Source organism: Scyliorhinus torazame, chromosome 11 (genome assembly GCF_047496885.1).
Source record: "Scyliorhinus torazame isolate Kashiwa2021f chromosome 11, sScyTor2.1, whole genome shotgun sequence".
Classification (NCBI taxonomy): Eukaryota; Metazoa; Chordata; class Chondrichthyes; order Carcharhiniformes; family Scyliorhinidae; genus Scyliorhinus; species Scyliorhinus torazame.
Genome location: NC_092717.1, coordinates 27,619,612 through 27,645,794, shown reverse-complemented (window position 1 = coordinate 27,645,794; position 26,183 = coordinate 27,619,612). Strand labels below are relative to the sequence as shown.

Genomic DNA, 26,183 nt, shown 5'->3' with positions numbered 1-26,183 from the left:
ATATTATACACAGCACTCCCAAAAATCATTGCAAAATGAAACACTGATTACTGTGCGCAATTCTCCACTTTTCACCTTACCAAGTGATGCATCACTACAGGACCGGATCATTGCAAAGTTTACTGTGGCTGGCTGTCTTCCTCGAACACTAGTTCTCACATTCTATTTCAAAGCCAAGCAGCATACTATTACTTTGGGCTTATATTGCCCATCAAGTCTGCAGCAACCCTCCAAAAGAGCACTCTACTGAGCATCCCCCCCGTCCCCCCCTTAGAAATCCCACATTGATAATGGGCAAGCCACCTAACCTGCGTGGTAAGAAACCAGAGGAAACCCACAGACACAGGTACGACGTGCAGTCACCCATGACCAGAATCTAACCAGAGTTCCTTATGCTGTAAGGCAGCAGTGCTTCCCACTACGTCACCCATAGCGCTAGATAACTGATGCATTTCAGTGTTCTACAACTGTTCATGATTATTATAAGACACGGTTCAAAAGCGTGGTCTTGTCTGGCACAAACCAGCTTCACTCTTTGCCGGTCAAGTAATAAAGGCACAGTGGATTGTCTTAAATGTATAATGTGAATAGTTAGAACATTTTTGAAGGTGACAAAAGGTTAACAACAGTATTGATCCGTTGTTGGAGCCGGTGCTGTACCAGATCAATCCCTGCGATTATTGCAGATTAGACTAAAGGCTCATTGCCCAAGGTTAGTTTGCAAATCTTATTCTTCTTGCAAATTTGATCAGGATTGACTGCTGGAAATTAGCTGCAATGAGACAGCACAGGGATAAGAGGAACTGTGTTCACTTCAATAATTTCTTGAACAGTCTATGCTATTTTCACTCAAACAAGACTTTACCCATTTGTTTTGGAGTGCATTATTTCAAGCTCTGTAAAGAAATGTACTATTTTTTATTCATTTACAGGATGTGGGCATCGCTGGTTAGGCCAGCATTTATTGCTCATCCTTGTTGCCCTAATAGTTGATATTATGTCTTCTGAATTGATGAGTACTATTCCAAAAACTAAATTTGCAATAATACGAGAATTACCTGCCCAGCAGCATGCTCAATCCACATGCTAAGTACAGCTTGGTTTTAAAGTTCCGATTATAGAAGGTACAGCCTTTCCTATGAAAGCTGCCTTTTGCTGCAAAGTGTATTGGAAGCCAGCCCAAATTGCAACAATCATGGCTTAAAAGTTTTGAAAGTGCCCGTTCTCTTATCTCTTTCCCGATTTGGGTAATGCAGTGCTGTACAAGATGCGGTCTGACATTCCCCTCAAAAGTCCAATTTTTTTTTTTTTTTCTATATATGCTGAGCAGTTCAAGTGTTCCAGCTTTAAGAATCTGTTTGATTGGTGCACGTAAGATGCAATAAACAGATCAGGCCTGGGTTGAGGTATGGTTTTGGTGCTTGAACTTTTTCTTTGCTGCATAGCCGAGCGTAGAATTTTTGCACAAAGGTTCGGATCTTGATCATTTAAATCAAGTGGCTGTAGATTTCTAGTGTGGGTGAAGGACAGAAATTTATGGCGTATTGAGGCTGAGATTTGTAGCATGGAGAGGGTCAATTCGTCATCGCCTGCAGCCAACTTAAATGGTTGTGCACGTGAATAACAGAACAATTAATTTCATGATAAAGCAGACATGGAAATTATAGCTTTTGAATACTGCAATTCAAGTAAAGTTTCAGATAAAGCAACCGGAAGTAACCTCTTTTGTCTCCAAAAATAGACTGCTTTTGAAATATTTTAATCTGATATGGTGCCTTAATCACTGCAAGTATTTTGTGCAAGCAGGGTGGCTTAGCCAACTTGTATTCTCTTCCGTTCAAGATTGTTTGAAGTTTACCTGATTGAGTTTTTAATGTTTATTAAAAATGTGTGGTAACTAAAAGTGAAACCAGCTACACTGACACCAGTCTGCAGGAGCTGATTAGCAATATTCATAAAAAGCAACTGACTTTTCAAATTTCAGGTAATACCTTGCATAGAAATATATTTTGCATTGAATGGTAGGTGTAACTAACTATAATGTCTCGTCTCAGTCTGTTCTGCATTTTGTTTTCAATATGATGCTCAATTAATGTAAAAAGCCAAAATGAAGCTATATAATTTTATTGGAAATCAAAACAGGGACAATAGATCATATAAAGTTTGCTGCAATTTTACATTTATTAACTACAGAACAAAGCACATATTTTACACATCCTAAACATTTTACACATCAAGTCAAATTGCTCTGGTTATTCTGTTAAATGGGCAAAAAAAACCTCAAGACATCTATAATAAGAATATCTGTATAAAAATTGTGAACATGTAAACTGTTTAAGCAGGGAACCCAGTGATAGGTTTCCACCTCTTCCAAGTCATCCATTTTGTTGCATATTTTATTGTTGGTTTGTGGGGGGGGGGGGGGGGGGGGGGGGGGGGGGGAGAAAGAGAAAATAAAAAGTTACATCAACTCGCAGGCTTCATTTCAGATGGTTAAAATGTTAATTTTTCCACATGACCACTTGTAGTTATTCTAGCTGATTTCTGTCTGGTCCCGATTAACTAGTTCAAGTGCTCGAGTTAAAATTTAACAAAAAAAAAACAAAGCAGGATTGTTCCACTGGTTTTCTTCCATTTTGGAATGTCAACCAGACATGCGATTGAACAGAACTGCAAACTTCAGTAACTTAAGCACTGATGCCAGACAAACTCGCAGTTGGAAAGCCTTCCTCTTGGCTCAGCTGAAAACAAGAAGGCGCACAAGAGAAGTTCTTCACAGATGTTTCCAAGGTCAAACCAACTTCCTGCATCCAATACCTGAGACAAAAAAAAAAATCAATTAAAGGCGAACGGACAAAAGGCATCCATCTAACTTTTCACCTACTTTTGTCAAATCAGCTGGTTATTAATGAAGCCAAACTTGAGTATTGCTAAAAAAAAAGACAAGCTATTAAAGCTGTTTGACTTGCACTCATCTGAATAAATGGAATACCACCAAATTTTAGACTAAGTGTATTTAGATATAAAATATATTTTATTATACAAGCCATTGTATTTTCTTCATACTTAAAAACTATATTTTGGGTTACTTACCAATCACTGATTGACATCACACAGTAAACTGGTAGCCTCTGGAACTCACTAAAAGCAGACTGCTCCAATGTGTATGCTCCCATGTTTTCAAAGATGACCCAATCACCAACACTTAGTTCAGGTAGGAGACAGTGTTCCACAACTTGATCAAGCCCATCACAGGATGGTCCCCACAGGCTGCTGGCAAACACAGGCTCTCCCGAATTAGGTTTCTAAAGGAAGAAAGGAAACAAATCAAAATGCTTCTTCAGCTGCATTCACGCATTTGCACAGGGAAAAGCAACCATAGAATTTTAAATATATTCTCAGGTTTCAAATAAGCCGTAATCTGCAAAAGTATTATTTTTAGTTTCTGAAAAACTGAGGAGATGGCTGGTGCTAATTTTCTCTCCCCAAAGCATGATAACTTGCCTGAGGAATAAAACACAACTTCTGGAGGTTTTCTCGTAGTAACAGCTGATCCCATTATCAGTTCACGTTCTGTTAGGTTGACATGCAAAAATAACACTTGCCCTTGATGCAACTTAACTGTACTAAACAAATTCTGAATTTAAGAGTTTCTTTCCCCAAAGCTCGCCATACAATAATAATCTTACCTTGTGAAGAATTGGAATGGCATTCACAGTTCCATACAAATTGTTTGCAAAGGAGCCATAAACACCATCACTTATGTAATATACGAAGAATGGTTCACCATTCACGGAGGACACGACCACTGTAAGTGATAAGGGAATCATTACTTGTCAGAATTCAGTTGCTGTTAATTCCGGTTTATAAAGTCTTGCAAGCACAGGAGACGGCCATTCAGCCCATCGTACTTGTTCTGGCTCTTTTGAAAGAGCTGTCCAATTGGTTCCACCTCACAATCCTACAAATATCATCCCACACTTTAATTTATACTACATGTGTGATACCTTTGCAGCAGGGATGCCCCTCATCAGCATTGGGCTGTTTATAATAGTCAGCTTGCTTTCCGAAAATAAGCATTAAATAGAATTTAGTATAATTAGAATTATAAAAATGTTCAGTGGATTGAAAATGTATGGATTGCCAAATTCAGCCCAGACTCATGGAATGGAATGAGTCTGTCAAGTGATTGAAGAATTTTATGGAAGATTAACTTTAAAAGGAAAGGCTAGAAAAACTCACCAGCCTTGAAATGTACAAGAAACTTTAAAGATATGCAAGATATTACATGGGGCAAAAATAGGTTAATCCCAGGGATATCCGTAAATGATAAGGTGACAATAGGAAAATTCTAGAAGGAGGCCAGGAATTATGGTTCCCAGAGTGCTTAATTGGATTGCCTTCAAGAAATAAATCGTAGGTTTATTTGCAAAGATCAAACGAGCAAAATGGCCACTATAAGCAGCCAATCCAGTTGCAAATGAATCAAACATCCATGGAATAAACCAACATATAACGTAGCACTTTCATTCACGGAAACTACAATATTTATGTAGGGTGGAGAGGAGGGCAATGGAACCGAACCAAGAGAGATTGGGGTTATTCCTTAAAGGTTGATAATAAAGTACATTATTGGGCAAGAATTCAAAGAATTCTACTTGTTACATCTGATCTAGAAAATTATTTAAGTCATCAGTTCAAAGTGGAAGAAGAGAGATCATTTTATTTTAAAACTATAAAGAACTAAGGGCACTTCAAACTAAACAATTTTTTTTGCCGTGGACACAATTATTGGGCTAACAATATAAATATCCTATATATAGCCATCACGTGAATATCAAGAGCATAATATTCTACCAATAGTGAATCTCAATGAGAACATTTGGAATTACCTTCAGACTGATCCTGTGAATCTCTTGCAACAGCTTTTTTAGCTACAATGTTAACTGCAAGAGTGAATGCAGAATTCACATAGTAGCTACCAGGTTCAGCAATGATTTTAATGCCGCTTTCAGAAGGGAAGTAAATGTCAAGCAGTGGATTAATGGTATCACAAACCTAGAATGGAAGACAAATTCATTACTAAAATACCAATCAGATTCATATATTTGTATCGCTTAGAAAGTAACACTTTTTTTAAACTCGTAAAATAGAAGTGTACCTGGAATGGGTAGCCCAATGGGTGACAGGGTGGCACAGTGGTTAGCACTGCTGCCTCAGTGGCAGGGACCCAGGTTTGATTCTGACCTTGGGTAACTGTGTGGAGTTTGCGCATCCTCTCCATGTCTGCGTGGGTTTCCTCCTGCTGTTCTGGTTTCCTCCCACAGTCCAAAAATGTGCAGGTTAAGTGGATTGGCCATGCTAAATTGCCCCTTATTTTCAAAGAAGGGTAGATGGGGTTACTGGGATAGGGTGGGGGAGTGGGCCCAGGTGGGGTGCTCTTACAGAGAGTCGGTGCAGACTCGATGGGCCAAATGGCCTCCTTCTGCACTGTAGTGATTCTATTCTAATTTAAGAACAAACTCCTTCTGCACTGTAGTGATTCTATTCTAATTTAAGAACAAACTCACCATTATCCGCATATAGTGAAAACAATAGGAATGATTTCAAATATGGTCAGGTTATTTTGTTAGTAGCTCATGGATCTTTCCTATTGAGAAATCATAAACCTCCAGATGAACATTTGGTGGGAAGACATGGAGAAGAGACAACCTGTTGCCAGGCCTTTGCCAATTAAAATCTGCAACCACCTATTAAGTGTGCAACAGCAGCTCAGAGTGCATTCTCTCCTGTGTTTACCACAAAGTAGAGAGTCACATCATAGGGAAATTCCCCACATCCTATTATTCTTTGATGTGATACATTGAATATTTTACTCTATACTTGGTATAAATTAGAACAAAGCATCTTCCGTACCTTTTCAAGCTGTAATTCCCCATCTGTTCCAGAAAATCCACCTCCAATGTCAAGCAGATTCATGTTGAAACCAAACTCTGCCTGTAACAGAGAACAGTAGAAATCAGGAAGTTTGTTGCTTTGAAACATGACCTTGCTTTGTAAATTGCATTTTCCGGTAAAATGTCATACAAGGGGTAAAAGATTAAACACGGGAGGAACCATCACTAAGTTAAAAATGGTGAAAAAAGGCGTTGAACAAATTTTTTGTCGCAATAAAACTGAAAGGTATGTTTTAACATGGGTTGTTTAGGAGTCATTTACAGCATCATGAATTGATTTGACTCAAGTTGTGACAAACAGGAGTGAAAGGTCTCAAAACAAATGCTTAGTTGCTAAAAGCAGGGATCCCAACACATCACAAGACATGCCTGCTATATTTTACTTAATATGAGCAATGTAATAACTGACAGGTGCTTTGATATCAGAGATGATCCATTAATGCACAACTGACAATTGCAAAATTCAATAAACCCACAGGAATCCATTTGAGAGCAGCACCCTCTATTGGATAAATTATGTATTGTGATGCAAACAAATTCTAGTTTGTGTTATTACAATAAATCACATGATTTAATTTAACCACCAAGATACTTACAGCCATATCAAAGACACATCGAGCATCTGCCAAAGCATGTAAATATGCCTCCATATTACTGTTTGAGCTTGGAACATGAAACCTGGGAAAGAGGTTTACAAAAAAAAGGTTAAATGCTGATATTAGAGATAATCACACCGTAGTCAATAAGATTTTGCAAGCAAACCTTTACTATACTTTATCATATCCATATCTTATAATGTATTCACAGAATTACAACTTAGTTTTCTCATTCATCAGCTTACACATTGGTAAAACTTCCCATGAAATTCAACATAATAACTTATTAATCTTCAATAATTGTGGTTAATCCCATTGTAAAAATATCTAGTCAGCTAATTTGATTGGCAGACTGCAGATACAATTTAGCTATTTTGGAATCGTGTGGCAAAGAGTACAAAATTAGAGCCATGTGCCAGGCGGATAAAGCAAATATTGACATCTTTTGTTTAATATTTGCAGCAATTCCCTCCAATAATTATGTTTTTAAAAATAAATTTAGAGTACCCCAATTATTTTTTTCCAATTAAGGGGCAATTTATCATGGGCAATCCATCTATCCTGCACATCTTTGGATTGTGGGGGTGAGACCCACGCACAGACGGGGAGAATATGCAAACTCCACACGGACAATGACCCGGGACAGTGATCGAATTAGGGTCCTCGACGCAGAGGCAGCAGTGCTAACCACTGCGCCGCCTCTCCTATAATTAAACGATTAGAGTAGACACACTATAACTGTCATTGCTACTAACAAGGTAAAAAGGTACCGGAATCCCAGAGCATAAGCCATCTACATAAAAATTATATTGGTGGTCAGCAATGTTCCTCTAATTTATATTGGCGTGTTGGGCAATTTCTTTTATTGTGTGGCCCCTTTATTTTTTTTATGCTGCCTCAAGCATAACTTGTACATAACCTGCACAATAATTTTTGGGTTGCTGTGGGATTGAAACCGTAACCCTTGATACCAAATATCATGCAACCAAGCCTCTAGAATCAACACAAAACGTTAGTGTACCATTTTAATATGGGTGTGCTAATGTGGCAGCTACGATTAATTGTTAGATAAGTTATTAATGTTGATTGGTAGCTATGTTTACAGGTCCCTTATTTTTCTAGTCGAAGAAGAGTGAAGTTTGGATTTTCTGCAATGGTTCAACTGCTACAACTTTAGACTGTTGTGTACGAGACTCTATACAAACAACCTGAGCAATTATTCAACCTCTGAATGTCCTTTTCATGATTCTAACTTCCTGTACCATACTAGATTCCATAACCATTTCCATCTTCAGCACATTGTGGAATGGGGGTCAATACAAAGAGAAAGGCACTCTGAATTAAAAACCACTTTCTGTATGTTGTCCATGTGTTTTGAAGCTATATTTACACAGACAAGTGAGAATTACTCAGAAATTAGTGGGCGATATAACGGGAAGTGTTAAAAATTTGGATGGAGTAAATAAGGAATAGTAAATAAGGAGAAACTGTTTTCGCTGATGGGCAAGCCAGTAACCGGAGGACACAAATAAGGGAGGCAAAGAGTAGGTTTAAAGAGGGAATTCAAGTACTTAAGTCAGTGCTAGTGAAGTGCTACAGGTTCAGTGCTGGGGGCTCAGCTAGTTGCAATTTCAAGATTGATACAAAGAGACAGAGTAATATACCAGAGTTCGCTGACACTATAAAGCTAGGTAGAAATGTAAGTTGTGAGGAATAGAGATTGCAAGGAGATACAGACAGATTAAGTAACTAGCAAACAAGATGGGGATGGAGATAATGTGGGGAAGTGGGAGGCTATTCACTTTGGTTGCAGGAAGAGAAAAGCAGATTTAAAAAAAAAATAAAGGTATGTACAAATATTCAAAAATGTTGCTATTCTGGAGGAATTTGAGGAACAGTTAGAATGCAGGTACAGCAAGTAATTAGGAAGAGAAATGGCAAGTAGGAAGAGAAATGGCAAGTAGGCATTATTGCAAGAGTACAGGAATAAAGATGTCTAGCTACAATTGTACAAGGCTTTGGTTACACTACACCTAGAACACGGTGTGCTGTTTTGCTCTTCATATTTAAGGAAGAATATATTTGCATTGGAGACAGGACAAAGGTTCACGAGATTGGTCCTATAAGAGGCTGAGTACGTTGGGCTAATATTCTCTGGAATTTATAGGAATGAGAGGTGATCTCAAAGAGACATCTATATGAATTGGCTTATTATGGTAGATATTGAGAGGTTGTCTCTTGGCTGGGAAATCAAGAACATTGAGCGCAGTCTCAGGATAAGGGGATGAGATTAGGGGAAAAGAATTTGTTCACTCAAAGGGTTGTGGATCTTTGGAAATCTCTTCTCTAAAGAGTTATGGTGGATGCTCCATCATTTAATATATTTAAGGCTAGGAAAGACAGCTTTTTGGTCTCCCAAGAAATTGAGGGATATTGGAAGTAGACAGGAAAGTGATGTTGAAGCCCAAGATCATTGAATAGGGAAACAGATTCAACAGACGCATTGTCTACTCCTACCGATCGGGTTCTTGGGAGTAAGGCAACAGGCAAAAGACAAAAGGGAAGATGAGAATTTTCTTTTATGATTGTAAATGTGCTGGTGGTGAAAGCAACCTCAGCAGTAACTTTCAAACAGGAATTGGATACATAAAAGGAAAAGTAAATGCAGAATTATTGGCAAGAGCAGAGGAATGAGACTAATTGAATAGCTCTTTCAAAGAGTCAGCTTAGGCATGATAAGTCAATGGCCTTCTTTTGGACTGCAAGAGTCTATTATCTCTAAAAATAGACCACAAAAAAGCTAAAATATAAAAATAATTGCTTTAATATAGACTCAAGTGGCAAAGGATCCCAATATAAAATTCCAAACAAACTGTTACTAGCTAGTTGAATCTCTGGAACAATTTAGTTACCTTTAGGGACCATTTCTAAAGTTGTTTTTTTCCTCCGAACAGCATGTGCAATCAAGTTCCCCAAAGATCATGCCCAATTGATTGCACATAATTGCTGGCAAAATCTACCACCCTGGATTTTATACTACTTATATGGAGGGCAAACTTGTCACAAAACTTTTAGGTTTAAAGAATACAATTATATGGCATCTGACCACATTATTAATGTATAATTAATTCTCTAATGGACAGATAATCAAGTGCAACTATCCCAACAAATGCCCATCCACCCAATAAATCATGTTGTGGAAAAACACAAGTAAAATGCATCTCATTTAATATATACGCTGAAGACAACTTTCTAACACAAGACAAAAGATTTAAATTAGACCAAAGTTCCAGCAATTTGTCTATAGAAATCTCCCCTATTACATTTTTAGAACTGAACTGCACAGAAAACTAAGTTTAAATTACATGTTTTCTGTGGACCATAAGAAGCAAAACTGAGTGTTCTAAACAATGATATAATGTGGAATCTATGCTTTCTCCACACACTTTAGGCTTTTCCTATTTTGCCAAAATGTGGTCATATACCAAATCAGTAATACCGGTTCTTCATTTTCTATTCTCAAACTAGAACCTAAGCAGTTTTTTTTAGTGTGCCAAGAAGAACACACCATTTCCATATGTGTGGGCAATCATTTGGCTTCCACTTTGTATTTTCCAATCTCAATCTACATTACTTCTGAGTGAAGTCATGGTCATAAGACCAAGGTTTTGGTTTTAAACAGCAGGGCTATCCAATCTTTTATAGAAAGAGACTAGTGTGGGTAGACAATAGCGCAATGTCCTTTACACAGAAATACAAGAATTTATTTCGCAGAAAAGTAAATCACAACAGGGAGAGCTACATAAACACAAAACAAAAATGCCTGAACACAAAAGCCAACCACATACACGGGAGATCCTAATGTTTACAAATTCAGAATCCGCAGTCCTGTGAAACAAATAAACTTGGAAGCTTCAAACCTTTTCACGTTACTGGGACTCCGCGGAAAAAGCAGTTTGTGATCAATTAGAGAGCAACCTTTCTCATCCCCCAGGATCAGGAGTTACTTTGGAGCAGAAAACAGAAAAAGAGCCCCACAACAATTCAACAGGAGCCTAGAGTCACCACTTGTACAACCCTTCTCTAACAAATTTCTCAGATTTGAATTGCCTGAAAGTGCACTGGATACTTAATGTTTAATGGTGGTGGTGGAGAGCGAGAGGAGAGAGAGACACACCTGGAATCTGTATCCCAGCTAAATGCTAAAATTGCATCAATGGGCAACTTTCACCGATAATAAAAGTCAATCATGTATTTCTGTCCCAAATTGTAATGGTAGACGTTTGTCGCTTTCAATAAGGAAACATATCACATTTGCTAGTTTCATGGCATTCCATCCAAATTTGATATTATTGAATTAGAAAAATAATTATGCTGCTCACCTGACACCAACCACCTGAACCCCTAGTTCTTTTGCAGATTCCAACAGATGTTTGCAGTCCTTCAAAGTAGCTCCAAACTTCAGACTCATCTCATTTTCTTCACATGAATCAGCAGTTGCAATGTCTACCAAGAGCCTAAAAGAGGAAGATGATTGGGGCACAGTTGGTTTACATCATCATCACATGTGCAGCTTGAAGACTGTCAGTAGCAGCATGAAGATTATGGTGGCAGAAGCTCCCACTTCCAAGCTCGGAATGTGAACCTAAATAAAAAGAAAATCCTGCACAGGAGAGAAAACTGGTGATTAGGGCCTAGATGTGTAGCTACATATGTTGTAAAGGACATGAGGGGGAGAAAAATTGCAGCAAGCCAAGACTCAATTGTTTCATCAATAGAGTTGACTAGGTGCTGTAACAAAAGACCATTTAATAACACTGGTACATTTAAGTCATTCAGTTAAGACACAAATCTTTCAGTTAAAAAAAAATGTATGCAGAGGACAACTGTTTCTGGCGACCAAGACAAACACTTTTTTGTTAATACTGTAAATTGCTGACCTAATTACTCACCCTTCCCCCCGCACTTAAAAACTCCTCCTGCTGATCTCAGCTGAAATGTCACAAGTCATCGCGTGCAGTTTTGGCAGGACAGGGAATGTTCCACCACTCCTAACAACTACCTACACAGCTGATGGAAAGTGAGATTTTTATGAATACCTAATGTGGACATGACTGAAGTCTCCGGATTTCCCACTGATGACAGAACAGCATGCCAATGGAGATTGCACAGGTTCCGCATGCAGAATGGGTGTTAATAAGACCTCTAGTACCTCACTTCTGGAACTGTATCTGAGCACAAGGCATACCTTCAGGAGAGGAAAGCAAGTTGTTTCTTTTTTACTTTAATTGTATGCACTTCGAAAGTTTCAGCAAAAAATATAATGCCCAACAGAAAATTTGACAGATCACTTCTCACCCATGATGGTTTTTGCTGGCTTTGGAAGTATAATAATTTTCCAATATTACAATGCACATTAGGTTTTCAGTATTACCTAACAACTCACTATCCAATTCTGAAACATTTATCTGCCACAAACAGGCCACAGTTACAAATAGTTTTACTAAGAAGTGTCAAGGACATCCAGTGAAACTACAGACCTTCACAGCACAGCCAGTTTTGGGTATCAAAGCAGACAGAGTAGCACTAATATGATTAACTTCAATCTCCAGGAGAAAGTAACATTTTCATAGGGGTGCAATCAAAATACTCAAAAAAAAGAAAATGTCAGAAAATCAGATTCCTGCTCCCCTGGTTTCATGTTTAGGTGGCAAAAGTACTTTTGTCTACCTTTTTGATGACAGCCACCAGTGATCCGTTAAGGATTGATGGTTAGGCTGCTTTCACTGGCGAAAACGGAGCCCAGCATGCCTGGTGTATCCTGATCCAGCTTCCTAAAGGACCTGCAATTAACATTCAGCTCTCTCAAGCAATGGGCTTAACTCTAGTTTCAAGCACATGATTCTGGGGTGCTCCAACCAATTTGGAATACAGTGCTCTTCTGGCACAAAAGAACTTGAGAAAGCTGTAGTGGCACTTTCAATGTCATTTTCTGTCTGAAAAACAAGCAAAGTAAATCCAATTTCTAAGCCACAGACTTTTTTCCTTCCTTTAATTTGGATCATACATAGATACTTTGCATGCTTCCCCCGCCCCCGCCCCCCCCCCCCCCCCCCCCCCCCCCACCACTCCAAGGATGAATGCAGCAATAGTATTAAAGATTTAAGCATGTCTGTGGTTAACATAGCATTTTAGGCATATGTCAAGTTGCAAATGCAATCTCAACCGTTTCCCATTGGTGGTCATGCAATATAACTTGGTCTTCAGCAAAGCATGGAATTTTTGGCACTGTTATTATTTCTAGAGAAGACGTGATTCTTGTGACAACAAGAGTTAGAGAACAAAACTGCAGAAGATTGTAAAAATAAATGTTTAAAAAGTACTTTTAAAAAAAAACTAAATCAGACCTGGAATGTTGTGACAAACTGTAGTTTTTAAACGGTATTAAAATGAACACCATTTTGGATTTTCTTTTAATTTAAGCAGCCGTTTTAAATTATCAACTAGGAGTACACAGGTCTTCATTAAAAATACGGAATTTACAGGATGGTGAATTAACAAAGTATTAAAATACAGTGGCATACCATATACATGATTTATTGGAAAGGTGTGCTATATGTTTAAGCATAATAGTTCTCATTCTTTTAATTTAGTAATACTTCACATGTCATGATTGATCACCCATCCAATAAGAAACCCCCCCAAAAATGGATGTAAACCCCTGCTCAGTACAAAGCTTGGACCAGGAGTTTCCTGGAGTGTATGTTTTTGTGAGGGTCAAATCATTTTTGAAAATTGTGATTTAATAGTAAAATATTTACAACATTTTCTTCATTTGGATTATTTTCATAATGAACAGCTAACATCCGAATACTGAACACAAAGACCAGCCTGTCCAACTGTATAATCTCAACCACAGAATCTAGACTCTACAACACAGATAATGGCTACTTACTGGCACCCAAGTTATCGTATCAATTCAATAAAGGCTTATAGTAACAAGAAAAGTGATAAACAGCAAGACTGTGCTAAGATTCAAATGGTGACTTTGTTTTCCGTTTGTCTCTGGTTTCAGAGAAGTTGTGAACCGAGGTACATGCCATCTTTTGAAAAAAAATTGCAGGTTCAACAGGCCAATCTTTATTTTCTGCACTCCATTTAACCCAGTGGTTTGGGTGAGCTGGGGTTATCAGGAAAACAATTTGATCTTAATTTTAAGTTCTGTAATTGAAAAGGTCATTTCAGTGATTGTCATTTGAGGGATGAACATCCTTTCATTTTTGCATTTCTGTTGGATAAAAATTCTTACGGTATACATAATAAAACATTCATAAAAGCAGATCATGCACTGCACCAGCAGCTTTTTATTTGTATAACACCTTAAATACACAGTGACATGTCCCAAGGTGCTTCATGAGAACATTAAACAAAATGTGACACTGAGCCACAAAGGAGATGGTGGGACAGTTGAGCAAAAGCTTGGACAAATGATAGGCTTTAAGGAATGTCATAAAGGAGGATGAGCAGAGAAATAGATAGTATTTAAAGAATGAATATCACTGACCAAGAAAATGTGTGCAATTTATTTTGAGCTCTACGATTCACATAACCTTTAGTGTAGGTGGCCATTTGGCCCATTGAGTCTGCACTGGCTCTCTGAAAGAGCATCCTACTTAGACCCACCACCCTGCCTTATCCCTGTGACCTTGCACATTATTTCTTTTCAGATAGCAATCCAATTCAGTTTTGAAAACCTCAACCTGCCTCCACCACCCTCGCAGTAAGCTAGTTCGACTCCAACCACCCTCTGGGTGGGTGAAAAAATGTTTCCTCACATCACTTCAACTCCTTTTGCCAATTATTTTGAATTTGTACCCTCCAGTTCCTTATGCTCTCCCGAGTGGGAACCTTTCTCACTATTTACCCTGTTCATGTCCCTCAGGATCATGAATACCTCTATCAAGTCCCTTCTCAGCCTTCTTTCCGCCAAGGAAAACAGACCCAACTTTTCCAATCTATCCTCTTGGCTATAGTTCTTTATCCCTGGAATCATTCTTGGGAATTTCCTCTGTACTCTCTCCACTGCCTTCACATCATTCTTTAAGTATGTACTCCAGCTAAGGTCTAATTAACATCTTCTAAAAGTTCAACATGGCCTCTTTACTATTGTACTCAATGTCCCTTTTAATAAAACCTCAGATACTATATGCTTTATTAACTGCTCTCTCAACATGCCCTGTAATCTTCAATGACTTATGTACATACACACCAAAGACCCTCTGTCCCTGCATCTCCTTTAAAGCTTCTGCCTTTATTTTATATTGTCTCTCCATATTCTTCCTACCAAAATGAATGACTTCACGATTCTCTGCATTGAACTTCATCTGCTACTTATCTGCCCAATAAATCCACCAACATGTCTATGTTCTTCTGAAGTTCAAGACTATCTTCAACACAGTTGACTAAGTTTCCAATTAGGATCATCCACAAATTTTTAAATCATGGCCTTAACACCACATCCTAAGTCATTAATACCGATCAGGAAGAGCAAGAGTCCCAACACTAACACTACAAATTTTCCTCCAATCTAAATACAACCATTTATCACTATGGTTTCCTCTTACTCAGCAAATTTCTTAAGTGCCTACTTTCTCTTTTATCCCATGAGCTAGAATTTGCTCACGTCTGTTGTGTGGCATTGTATCATACGCCTTTTGAAAATCCATATACACATCAACAGTGTTGCCCTCATCAACCAGCATGCTCCTCCTCAAAAAACTCCAGCAAATTAAACATGATTTTCCCTTAATGAATCCATGCTGCTTTCCTTAATTATCCTACATTTGTCTAAGCGACCATTGAATATAGTTTTCTATCACTGAAATCAATCCAACTGGTCTGTAGTGGTCAGCTTTATCCTTGCACTCCTTTTTGAACAAGGGTGCACCATCCACCATTCTCCAGTCCTCTGGCAGCACCAATGTAAAAGGAAGACTGGAAGATTATTAATGTCTCTGCAATTTCCACTTACAATTCCCTTCATACCCGTTGATCCATCTCACCCACTCCTGGTACCATATCTCTTTAGAGAGCTTTGCAGTGGCATAATTGCATAGTGGTTAGCACTTCTCCCTCACGGCACCGATGACCCAGGTTTGATCCCGGCCTCAGGTCACTGTCTGTGTGGAACTTGCACATTCGACACATGTCTCTGTGGGTTTCACCCCCACAACCCAAAGGTGGATTGGCCATGCTAAATTGCCCCTTAATTGGAAATTCTTTAAAAAAAAAGTAGAGAGTTTGCCAACACCACCTTCTCAATTGTAAATTCTTCAAGTGTATCAGTTACCTCCTTTCTCACCCTAGCCTGGGTAGCATCATCTTCCTTTGTAAAGACAGATGATGCAAAATACTTGTATATTACGGAGTCTATATGGATGGGTAGAACTGAAAAATAAGATGGTGAGATTACTTTGATAGGACTGTATTATAGGTCCACAAATAGTCAGCGGGATATTGAGGAGCAAATATGTAAAGAGGTTACAGATTACCGCAAAAATAGGGTGGTTATAGTTGGGGACTTCAACTTTCCCAACATTAACTGGGACAGCCATAGCACTAGGGGTTTGGATGGAGAGAAATTTGTCGAGTGTATTTAGGAAGAATTCCTCATTCAATATGTGGATGGCCCAAATAGAGAGAGGGGGCAAAACATAACCTCCTCTTGGTGAATAAGGAAGGGCAGATGACAGAAGTGAGGGATCACTTCGGGACCAGTGACCATAATTCCATTAGTTTTAAGATAGCTATGGAAAATTTTAGTTCCGGCCCAAAAGTTAAAATTCTAAATTGGGGCAAGACCAATTCGAGGGTATTAGGTGGGAACTTTCAAAAGTTGATTGAGGGTGCCTATTTGCAGGCAAGCGGACAGCTGGTAAGTGGGAGGCCATCAAAAAGGTGTTAACTAGGGATCAGGATGAGCACATTCTTCTTAAGAGTGAAGGATAAGGCTGGTATGACTCGGGATATTGAGGCCATGGTCAAAAGGAAGGAGGAGGCATATGACATGCATAGGCAGCTGGGATCAAGTGGATCCCTTGAAGAGTACAGGGCTTGTCGGAGTAGAGTTAAGAGAGAAATCAGGAGGGCAAAAAGGGGACATGAGATTGTCTTGGCAGATAAGGCAAAGGAAAATCCAAAGAGCTTTTACAGATACATAAAGGATAAAAGGGTGACGAGGGAGAGGGTAGTGCCTCTTAAGGATAAACAAGGTCATCTATGTGCAGATCCACAAGGGACGGGGGAGGTCCTAAATGAATATTTCTCATCAGTATTTACTGTTGAGAAAGGCACGAACGTTAGGGAAATAAAAAGTGATGTCTTGAGGAGTGTACATATTACAGAGAAAGAGGTGCTGGAGCTATTAAAGCGCATCAAGATAGATAAATTTGGGGCAGCATTGTGGCAGTGGTTAGCACTGCTGCCTACGGCGCTGAGGACCCGGGTTCGAATCCCGGCCCTGGGTCACTGTCCATGTGGAGTTTACATATTCTCCCCGTGTCTGCATGGGTCTCATCCCCACAACCCAAAGATGTGCAGGGTAGGTGGATTGGCCACGCTAAATTGCCCCTTAATTGGAAAAAATGAATTGGGTACTCTAATTTTTTTTAAAAAAGATAAATAAATTCCCGGGACCTGATGAAATGTAGCCCAGGACGCTGTGGGAGGCGAGGGAGGAAATTGCCGGCCCCCTAGCTGAGATATTTGAATCATCGACAACCACAGGAGAGGTGCCTGAAGAATGGAGAGTTGCAAATACCGTGCCCTTGTTTAAGAAGGGCTATAGGGATAAGCCTGGGAACTACAGACCGGTTAGCCTTACTTATGTAGTGGGTAAATTGTTAGAAGGTATTCTGAGGGACAGGATCTACATGCATTTAGACAGGCAAGGGCTAATTAGGGAAAGTCAGCATGGCTTTGCAAGCGGAAAGTCATGTCTGACCAATTTGATTGAGTATTTTGAAGGGGTAACCAAGAAGGTAGACGAGGGCAGTGCAGTCGACGTGTCTACATGGACTTTAACAAGACCTTTGACAAGGTACCGCATGGTAGGTTGTTGCAAAAGGTTAAATCTCGCGGAATCCAGGGTGGCTTTCAAACTGGAGGCCTGTGACCAGCGGTGTGCCTCAGGAGTCGGTGCTGGGCCCACTGTTATTTGTTATATGTATTAATGATTTGGATGAAAATGTAGGAGGCATGGTTAGTAAGTTTGCAGGTGATTGGTGGCACAGTGGATAGTGAAGGTTATACAAGATTGCAACAGGATCTTGACCAATTGGGCCAGTGGGCCGATGAATGGCAGATGGATTGAATTTGGCTAAATGTGAGGTGATACATTTTGGTAGATCTAATCAGGGCAGGAACTATTCAGTTAATGGTCGGGAGTTGGAGAGAGTTACAGAACAAAGATTTAGGGGTACAGGTTCATAGCTCCTTGAAGGTGGAGTCGCAAGTGGACAGGGTGGTGAAGAAGGCATTCAGCATGCTAGATTTTATTGGTCAGAAAATTGAATGCAGGATTTGGGAAGTCTTGTTGAAGTTGTACAAGACATTGGTGAGGCCACAAATGGAATCATAGAATTTACAGTGTAGGAGGCGGCTATTAGGCCCATCAAGTCTGCACCGGCCCTTGGAAAGAGCACCGTACCCAAGCCCACACCTCCACCCTATCCCCGTAACCCCATCCAACTTTTCTGGACACGAAGGGCAATTTAGCATGGCCAATCCACCTAACCTGCACATCTTTGGATTGTGGGAGGAATCCGGAGCACCCAGAGGAAACCCACGCAGACACGGGGAGAACGTGCAAACACCACACAGACAGTGACCCATGCCGGGAATCAAACCTAGGACCCTGGAGTTGTGAAGCAACTGTGTTAACCACTGTGCTGCCTGAATATACCTGACATTACCTGCAATACTTCTTCTTTGAAGTAGCCCACAATTCAGCCATTTGACTCAAATGCGGTCTTCGACCAACTCATTCCCCAGAATTAGGTCCAACAGTGCCTGTCCTCTCATTGGACCAGAAAATTATCTTGAACACTTCACAGGAAATCACCCCTCTTGTCCTTTTGCACAATCCTATCCCAGTCTATATTTGGATAATTGAAATCCCCCTGTATACTCAAGTCTTTCACACCTCGTCATTTTTCTGCAAATTTGTTTCCCTACATCCCTTTCACTAGTTGGTGGTTTATAAAGTACATCAATCAAGGTCATTGCATCTTTTTCATTCTTTACCTCAAGCCAGAAATTCAATCCTTGGCCTTTCTGAATATTCTCCCCAGTACTGTAATGCTGTCTTTAATCAATACTGCCACTGCACCCGCCTTTTTCTTCTTTTCATGTCTCTCCCAAGCACCTCGCACCCGGGAATATTTAATGCTGAGTCAGGCCCTTCGCTGAGGCATGTCTTTGTTATTGCAATAACACCATAATTCCATTCGGCAACCTGTACCTAGTCCACAATTAACCACACTGATTTAGGCTTTTTACTTCCCCCCCACTAATCTGACCCCATCTAATGACTTACTATTGCCTACTTTGATTCTACCGAACTCGCCACATATTCCATTTACATTGATGCTACTCTTGGATACATCCTCAGTCAATACTTCTTTATTTCCCACTGCCAGTTTTTCTCTTTTCCACTCAGGTTCCCACCCCCTTCCAATCTAGTTTAAACCCTCTCAAACAGCCCCAGCCCTATTAAGGTGCAACCTGTCCTCCTTATATAGGTCCCACTTGCCCCAAACAGGTCTCAATGCCTCAAATCTGAAACCCTCTCTCCTACTCCATTTCTCCAGCCACGTGTTGTGCTTAATCTCCCTATTTTTATGCTCACTAGAATGCAGCACTGGGAGCAATCCTTGAGATCCAGCTTTTTAATTCCCTATCCAACTCCCTAAATTTTTTCAGGACTTCATCACTTTTCCGACCTATGACAAGTGGTCTATTCACCCTCCCCCAAAAGAATGCTCTGCAGCTTCTCTGTGACATTGTTGATCCTGGCACTAGGGATCATCCTGCAGTCACATCAACGACCGCAGAAATGCTTCTCTGCACCCCTATGGAATCCTCCACCACTACAGCACTTCCACTCTTCCTCCTCCTTTCCTGTGCAGCAGAGCCATCCCTGTGGCCACAAATTTGGCTTTTGGTACAATTCTCTGAGGAATCATCTCACTCACCAGTACCCAAAATGGAAAAGCAGTTAGAGAGCGAGGTAGCCTCAGGGGATTCCTACCTATTACTCCTGCCTATTATTAGAAACAGACTGCAGTCAGAGGAAATTAAAACTGAAGTAATTCCAAATTTGAGGAGACTTTTCCCTTTTAAAGATGCACTGGCAAGCATCCATTTTTGAAGACTTAGTTACAGGTAAAACAAAGCTAAATCAGTTTCATACCCTGCCCAGAGAATATAGACAGTCTCCCCAGTTTGATATTTCATAGAATTTACAGTGCAGGAGGCCGCCATTCGGCCCATCGAGTCTGCACCGGCTCTTGGAAAGAGCACCCTAACCAAGGTCAACACCTCCACCCTATCCCCATAACCCAGTAACCCCACCCAACACCAAGGGCAATTTATCATGGCCAATCCACCTAACCTGCACATCTTTGGACTGTGGGAGGAAACCGGAGCACCCGGAGGAAACCCACGCACACACGAGGAGGATGTGCAGACTCCGCACAGAGTGACCCAAGCCGGAATCGAACCTGGGACCCTGGAGCTGTGAAGCAATTGTGCTAACCACTGTGCTACCGTGCTGATATATGGACTGTGTGGATAATCGCTCAACATGTGCTGTTGCCAAGTGTTGGCTCAAAGAATTGTTTATGGCATTCCAAAGCCTGCACAAGAGGTTTGTGTAATGCCCAGTCACATATTTTAGTACAGCAGGCTAAAATACTGTCAGCAGAGATACTAAGTTAGCAGACAAAATCATGATATTGGCCGTTATTTTCTGAAAAGGAATAACCATATTGGGGGTGGGGGAGGTGGAAGAGGGGGAAGAGAAGCAGTTTTCTCCCCCTTAAGAACAAATGCAAAAAAGGTGGGGTTGCAGAAGCTCAATTACTATTAAATAATTGACAACTTGCCTTTTGCTGGAGTGATTATAACAATTTTACACCACACAAATTCCTTGGAGAACTCATTCATGCAACAACAGTGCTGGTTTTGACACCTGTCATGATTCTGAACTTTCCAGGAAGATTCAGAGACAATGGCTCCACTGCGTACTGCACAACATCTGTTCATATTCCAAATTATCAATGGCTTCATACTCAATTCACTGATTAACTTCGCCACCATGGTACTGCCCCAATAATTTCCAGAACTTTCAGGTACTGAAATCACTTTCCAACATGAATGTAGCCAAACCAAATAGAACGCAAGATTATAATCTAACATTCCCTCCAACATTACATTAATGGGGGCATACCACGCAAATGTGCACAGTTCGTTAAACAAGGGAAGCATGCCCAAGTTGCTTATTGAGTAAAAATACCACCTATTGAGCCATACAAAAGTAGTTCTGTACTTAGAGCTTGAGTGCTACAGCTGCTCGCAGACCGTCGAGCAGGAAAGAAGGCAAATTATAGAATTTACAATGCAGAAGGAGGCCATTCGGACCATTAAGTGTGCACTGGCCCTTGGAAAGAACACCCCACTTAAGCCCACACTTCCAACCTATTCCCGCTACCAAGTAATCCCACCTAACCTTTTTGGACAGACACTAAGGGTAACTTGGCATAGCCAATCCACCTAACCTGCACATCTTTTGGACTGTGGGAGGAAACCGGAGCACCCGGACGAATCCCACGCAGACACTGGGTGAACATGCAGACTCCGCACAGACAGTGACCCAAGACGGGAATCGAACCTGGGATCCTGGAGCTGTGATACCAACTGTGCTACCGTGTTGACCTTTATTGCAAAGGGATTGAGAGTACAAAAACAAAAAAGTCTTTCTAAAATTGGACATAGCTTTGGAGAAACATCTGTAAAACGGAGCAGTTTTGATCTTCACGTTTAACGAAGGACATGCTTGCATTGGAGGCGGCATAGAGAAAGTTCACTAGATTGGTTCCTTGGATGAGAGGGTTGTCCAATGAAAGGCTGTGCAAATTAGGTCTATATTTCTGGAGTTTAGAACTTGACAGGGTGGGCCACACAGATCGTTTCCCCTACTAAGGAATCTAGAACACAAGGGCATGGCCATGGGCGGCACAGCAGCACAGTGGTTAGCACGGTGACTTCATAGCGCCAGGGTCCCAGATTCGATTCCCGGCTTGGGTCACTGTCTGTGCGGAGTCCGTACATTCTCCCAGTGTCTGCAGGGGTTTGCTGTTCCGGTTTCCTCCCACAAGTCCCCCAAAAATGTGCTATTAGGTAACTTGGCCGCTCTGAATTCTCCTTCTTGTCTACCGGAACAGGCGTCGGAATGTGGCGACTAGGAGATTTCCACAGTAATTTTATTGCAGTTAATGTAAGCCTATTTGTGACAATAATAAAGATGATTATTATTCGCTACCCCATAGGGTGGCAGATGCTTCATCATTGAATACATTTAAGGCTGGGATTTTTGATGACTCAGGAAATCAAGGGATTTGGGGAGCCAGTGGGATCTTGGGAGCTGAAGCCAAAGTTCAGCGTGGTCATATTGAATGGAGGAGCAGGCTCGCTATCCTACTCCACTTTCCCCATCTCCATTCTTGTTTAAAACTCATTAACATTTTGAACTTTTTCTCGCACTGAAAAAGGTAATTGATTTAAAAGATTAACTGTTTTGCCCTCTACAGATGCTGCCTGACCTGCTGAGTATTTCCAACATTTTGTGTTCATATATCTGCAGTGTTTTGCTTTGGTATTTCACAAAGTGGTTCAGGTTCTGCCAATTCAGGCAGTAGACATCATTAACAGTGACTGCTAACCATGAAAGAAAGCTAACATCCTGATAAAGACTAAAATATAATCTCTATGGAGTAAATTACACTTCCATTCAAAACTATCTTTGTGTGGTAACTGGTTCACTCCTCTGGCTTTCTTTCATGAACATTAACTGGCTGGTTAATCTACCAGATAACATTTGTATTTACGCACGGTATAAATATTTTCCCACAGAGGCTAAGCATTACAATAATTTCTAACAAGCACTTTCATCTCCCACTGCTAAATTTCAGACCAGAATATCAAGGTGGCTTGGGTTTAACACAAGCTACGGTTAGGGATCCTATCGTGCGCTGTAAAAGAGGAAATTATCGCTCCTACAGGCAGCAAATCTCTGACTTTAGAAGCAAAAACATGATTTTGGGGCAATTATTTTATTACAAAATAACTTGCTATCCATTTGGGTAAAATGCTGACAAAGAAATGAAAGACCTCTACAAACAAATCATGCAAGTACACGCATGGCAAATGTTTAGACGGTCCAGTTTAAAATAAATTGTTTGCTAGGGTTTGTCTTTTCATTTTAAATCATAATTCCAGAGAAGAATAAGGAGATATCTTCTAGTGACACTGCCTCAACAAATAAATCCATTCATGCCCATATTCAAAGAAAGCCCTTGGCTTAAAAGAACAAGTTACTACCCAACGTTTGGTTAAAATCTAGTAGATTACATTTAACTTGAGCAATGGAATGTACTGTCCAATCACAGCACCGCAATGGAGGAAAGGAATATTGTTAAACAATCTATACCACAAAGTTTGGTTCGTTTACACACTTACTTGGCACTGCGATGGTTACGTGCAATCTTCAGAAGTTCAGCATTGTTATCACAGCTCATGACATTTATTCCCTTTTTGGCTGCATACTTAATCTGGGATACTTGTTTGCAAGGATTTGTGTAGATGATATTTTCAGATGTTACACCCAAGCTTTGCACAAGAGTTATTTCATTCTGCGTGAGGGAATACACAAGTTTTCAAACATATGAGCTTATATTTGCCAAATCTCTACATATTAGTTAAAAATTTACAGAACTGTGGAATGCAAATTTTCCCAAAATCAATGCAAGACAACATAAATATAAACTATAGCAATTGTTACCTTGTTTGCACAAGCAAAACCAGTTCCAAGAGCTGCCAGAACTTCAATTACTGATTGACTGCTGTTACACTTAACAGTGTAAAATGGTTTCACATGAGTCATCACATTCTTCCAGCGAATGTTCTTCTTTACAACATTCCCAAGATCAGCAACAAAGAAGGCATTCCTTTCAGTTTGCTATAATTGAGAGATTAGAAAAACATTAGTTCCTAATTAAAATGAGAAAGAACTGTATGCTAATCTGGCTTTAGTTACCTGAAACATTACTCTTCAGTGACTTCATAACAGTGACTACAGAAATAAAACTGATCAACTGATCGGTGTAATATGCAGCTCAACTGTAAACAGAAGACCCAGATAGGTTTGAGTGCCAAACTGCTGACTTAGTTGTTTTCAGCTGGCCGACATGGTGCTACAGGCAACCTTTTGTAAACAACTGCACGAAGGAAAGGAATTTGCGAAGTTAGAGAAAATTTGGGAGTGGCACGAGCCAACATAATGAGTTCTTAATAAGAGCTGACAGGGACTGGAAGTTGAATGGCATCCTTCTGACTTCCAAAAGGCCTTTGATAAGGTGCCTCACGGGAGACTGCTGAGTAAAATAAGGGCCCATGGTATTCGAGGCAAGGTACTAACATGGATTGATGATTGGCTGTCAGGCAGAAGGCAGACAGTTGGGATAAAAGGTTCTTTTTCGGAATGGCAACCGGTGACGAGTGGTGTCCCGCAGGGTTCAGTGTTGGGGCCACAGCTGTTCTCTTTATATGTTAACCATCTAGATGACGGGACTGGGGGCATTCTGGCTAAGTTTGCCAATGATACAAAGATAGGTGGAGGGGCAGGTAGTATTCAGGAGGTGGGGAGGCTGCAGATAGATTTAGGAGAGTGGTCCAAGAAATGGCTGATGAAATTCAACATGGGCAAGTGCGAGGTCTTGCACTTTGGAAAAAAGAATAGAGGCATGGACTATTTTCTAAACGGTGACAAAATTCATAATGCTGAAGTGCAAAGGGACTTGGGAGTCCTAGTCCAGGATTCTCTAAAGGTAAACTTGCAGGTTCATAGAATTTACAGTGCATAAGGAGGCCATTCAGCCCATCTAGTCTGCACCGGCTCTTGGAAAGAGCACCCTACCCAAGGCCAACACCGCCACCCCATCACCCAATAACCCCACCCAACACTAAGGGCACTTTTGGACACTAAGGGCAATTTTGGACACTAAGGGCAATTTATCATGGCCAATCCACCTAACCCGCACATCTTTGGACTGTGGGAGGAAACCGGAGCACCCGGAGGAAACCCACGCACACACGGGGAGGATGTGCAGACTCCGCACAGACAGTGACCCAAGCCAGAATCGAACCTGGGACCCTGGAGCTGTGAAGCAATTGTGCTATCCACAAGGCCGACTGTGCTGCCCTTGAGGTTGAGTCCGTAATTAAGAAAGCAAATGCAATGTTGTCATTTATCACAAGAGGCTTGGAATATAAAAGCAGGAATGTACTTCTGAAGCTTTGTAAAGCACTAGTTAGGCCCCATTTAGAATACTGTGAGCAATTTTGGGCCCCACACCTCAGGAAGGACACATGGCACTGGAGAGGGTCCAGGGGAGATTCACACGGATGATCCCAGGAATGGTAGGCCTAACATACGATGAACGTCTGAGGATCCTGGGATTATATTCATTGGAGTTTAGGAGGTTGAGGGGAGATCTAATAGAAACTTACAAGATAATGAATGGCTTAGATAGGGTGGACGTAGGGAAGTTGTTTCCATTAGCAGGGGAGACTAGGACCCGGGGGCACAGCCTTAGAATAAAAGGGAGTCACTTTAGAACAGAGATGAGGAGAAATTTCTTCAGCCAGAGAGTGGTGGGTCTGTGGAATTCATTGCCACAGAGGGCGGTGGAGGCCAGGACGCTGAGTGTCTTTAAGACAGAAGTTGATAAATTCTTGATTTCTCGAGGAATTAAGGGCTATGGAGAGAGAGCGGGTAAATGGAGTTGAAATCAGCCATGATTGAATGGTGGAGTGGACTCGATGGGCCGAATGGCCTTACTTCCGCTCCTATGTCTTATGGTCTTATGCTGTCACCATTTAATTCTATGAATGCAGGGGCTGTTTAGCACAGGGCTAAATCGCTGGCTTTGAAAGCAGACCAAGGCAGGCCAGCAGCACGGTTCGATTCCCGTAACAGCCTCCCCGAACAGGCGCCGGAATGTGGTGACTAGGGGATTTTCACAGTAACTTCATTTGAAGCCTACTTGTGACAATAAGCGATTTTCATTTCATTTCATGCTAACCAGATACGAATGGGATGCTGCTAAACTGTGATCCTCCGTGTAGTTAAATAGACATGTATATTCAGAGAGAAGAGGAAGTTTACACATTAAAGTTGCTCCAGTTAGAAGTCTTAAAAGAGCAGCCAAAGTGTAGAATGTCACTCAACAGAAGCACAAGTCAGATAACGGAGCAGGAGGTCACTGTGTAAGATTTACGGTGCTCCCAATTT

At 40.7% G+C, this 26,183-nt stretch overlaps 1 protein-coding gene across 2 annotated transcripts in view; it reads right to left on the bottom strand.

Annotated features, from left to right (window-relative positions):
- Window positions 1-2,108: 2,108 nt before the first annotated feature.
- Window positions 2,109-26,183, bottom strand: part of LOC140385191 (antizyme inhibitor 1-like) — an 83,568-nt gene continuing 59,493 nt past the window's right edge. For both annotated transcript variants that reach the window (XM_072467073.1, XM_072467072.1), the window contains 9 exons: window positions 23,673-23,849; window positions 23,351-23,523; window positions 10,936-11,070; window positions 6,554-6,635; window positions 5,917-5,997; window positions 4,893-5,058; window positions 3,690-3,808; window positions 3,094-3,305; window positions 2,109-2,817 (listed from right to left, as the gene is read on the bottom strand). In XM_072467073.1, coding sequence (XP_072323174.1) covers window positions 2,688-2,817; window positions 3,094-3,305; window positions 3,690-3,808; window positions 4,893-5,058; window positions 5,917-5,997; window positions 6,554-6,635; window positions 10,936-11,070; window positions 23,351-23,523; window positions 23,673-23,849 — 1,275 coding nt within the window. In that variant the 3' untranslated portion in view covers window positions 2,109-2,687. The remainder of the gene's footprint in view (window positions 2,818-3,093; window positions 3,306-3,689; window positions 3,809-4,892; window positions 5,059-5,916; window positions 5,998-6,553; window positions 6,636-10,935; window positions 11,071-23,350; window positions 23,524-23,672; window positions 23,850-26,183) is intronic.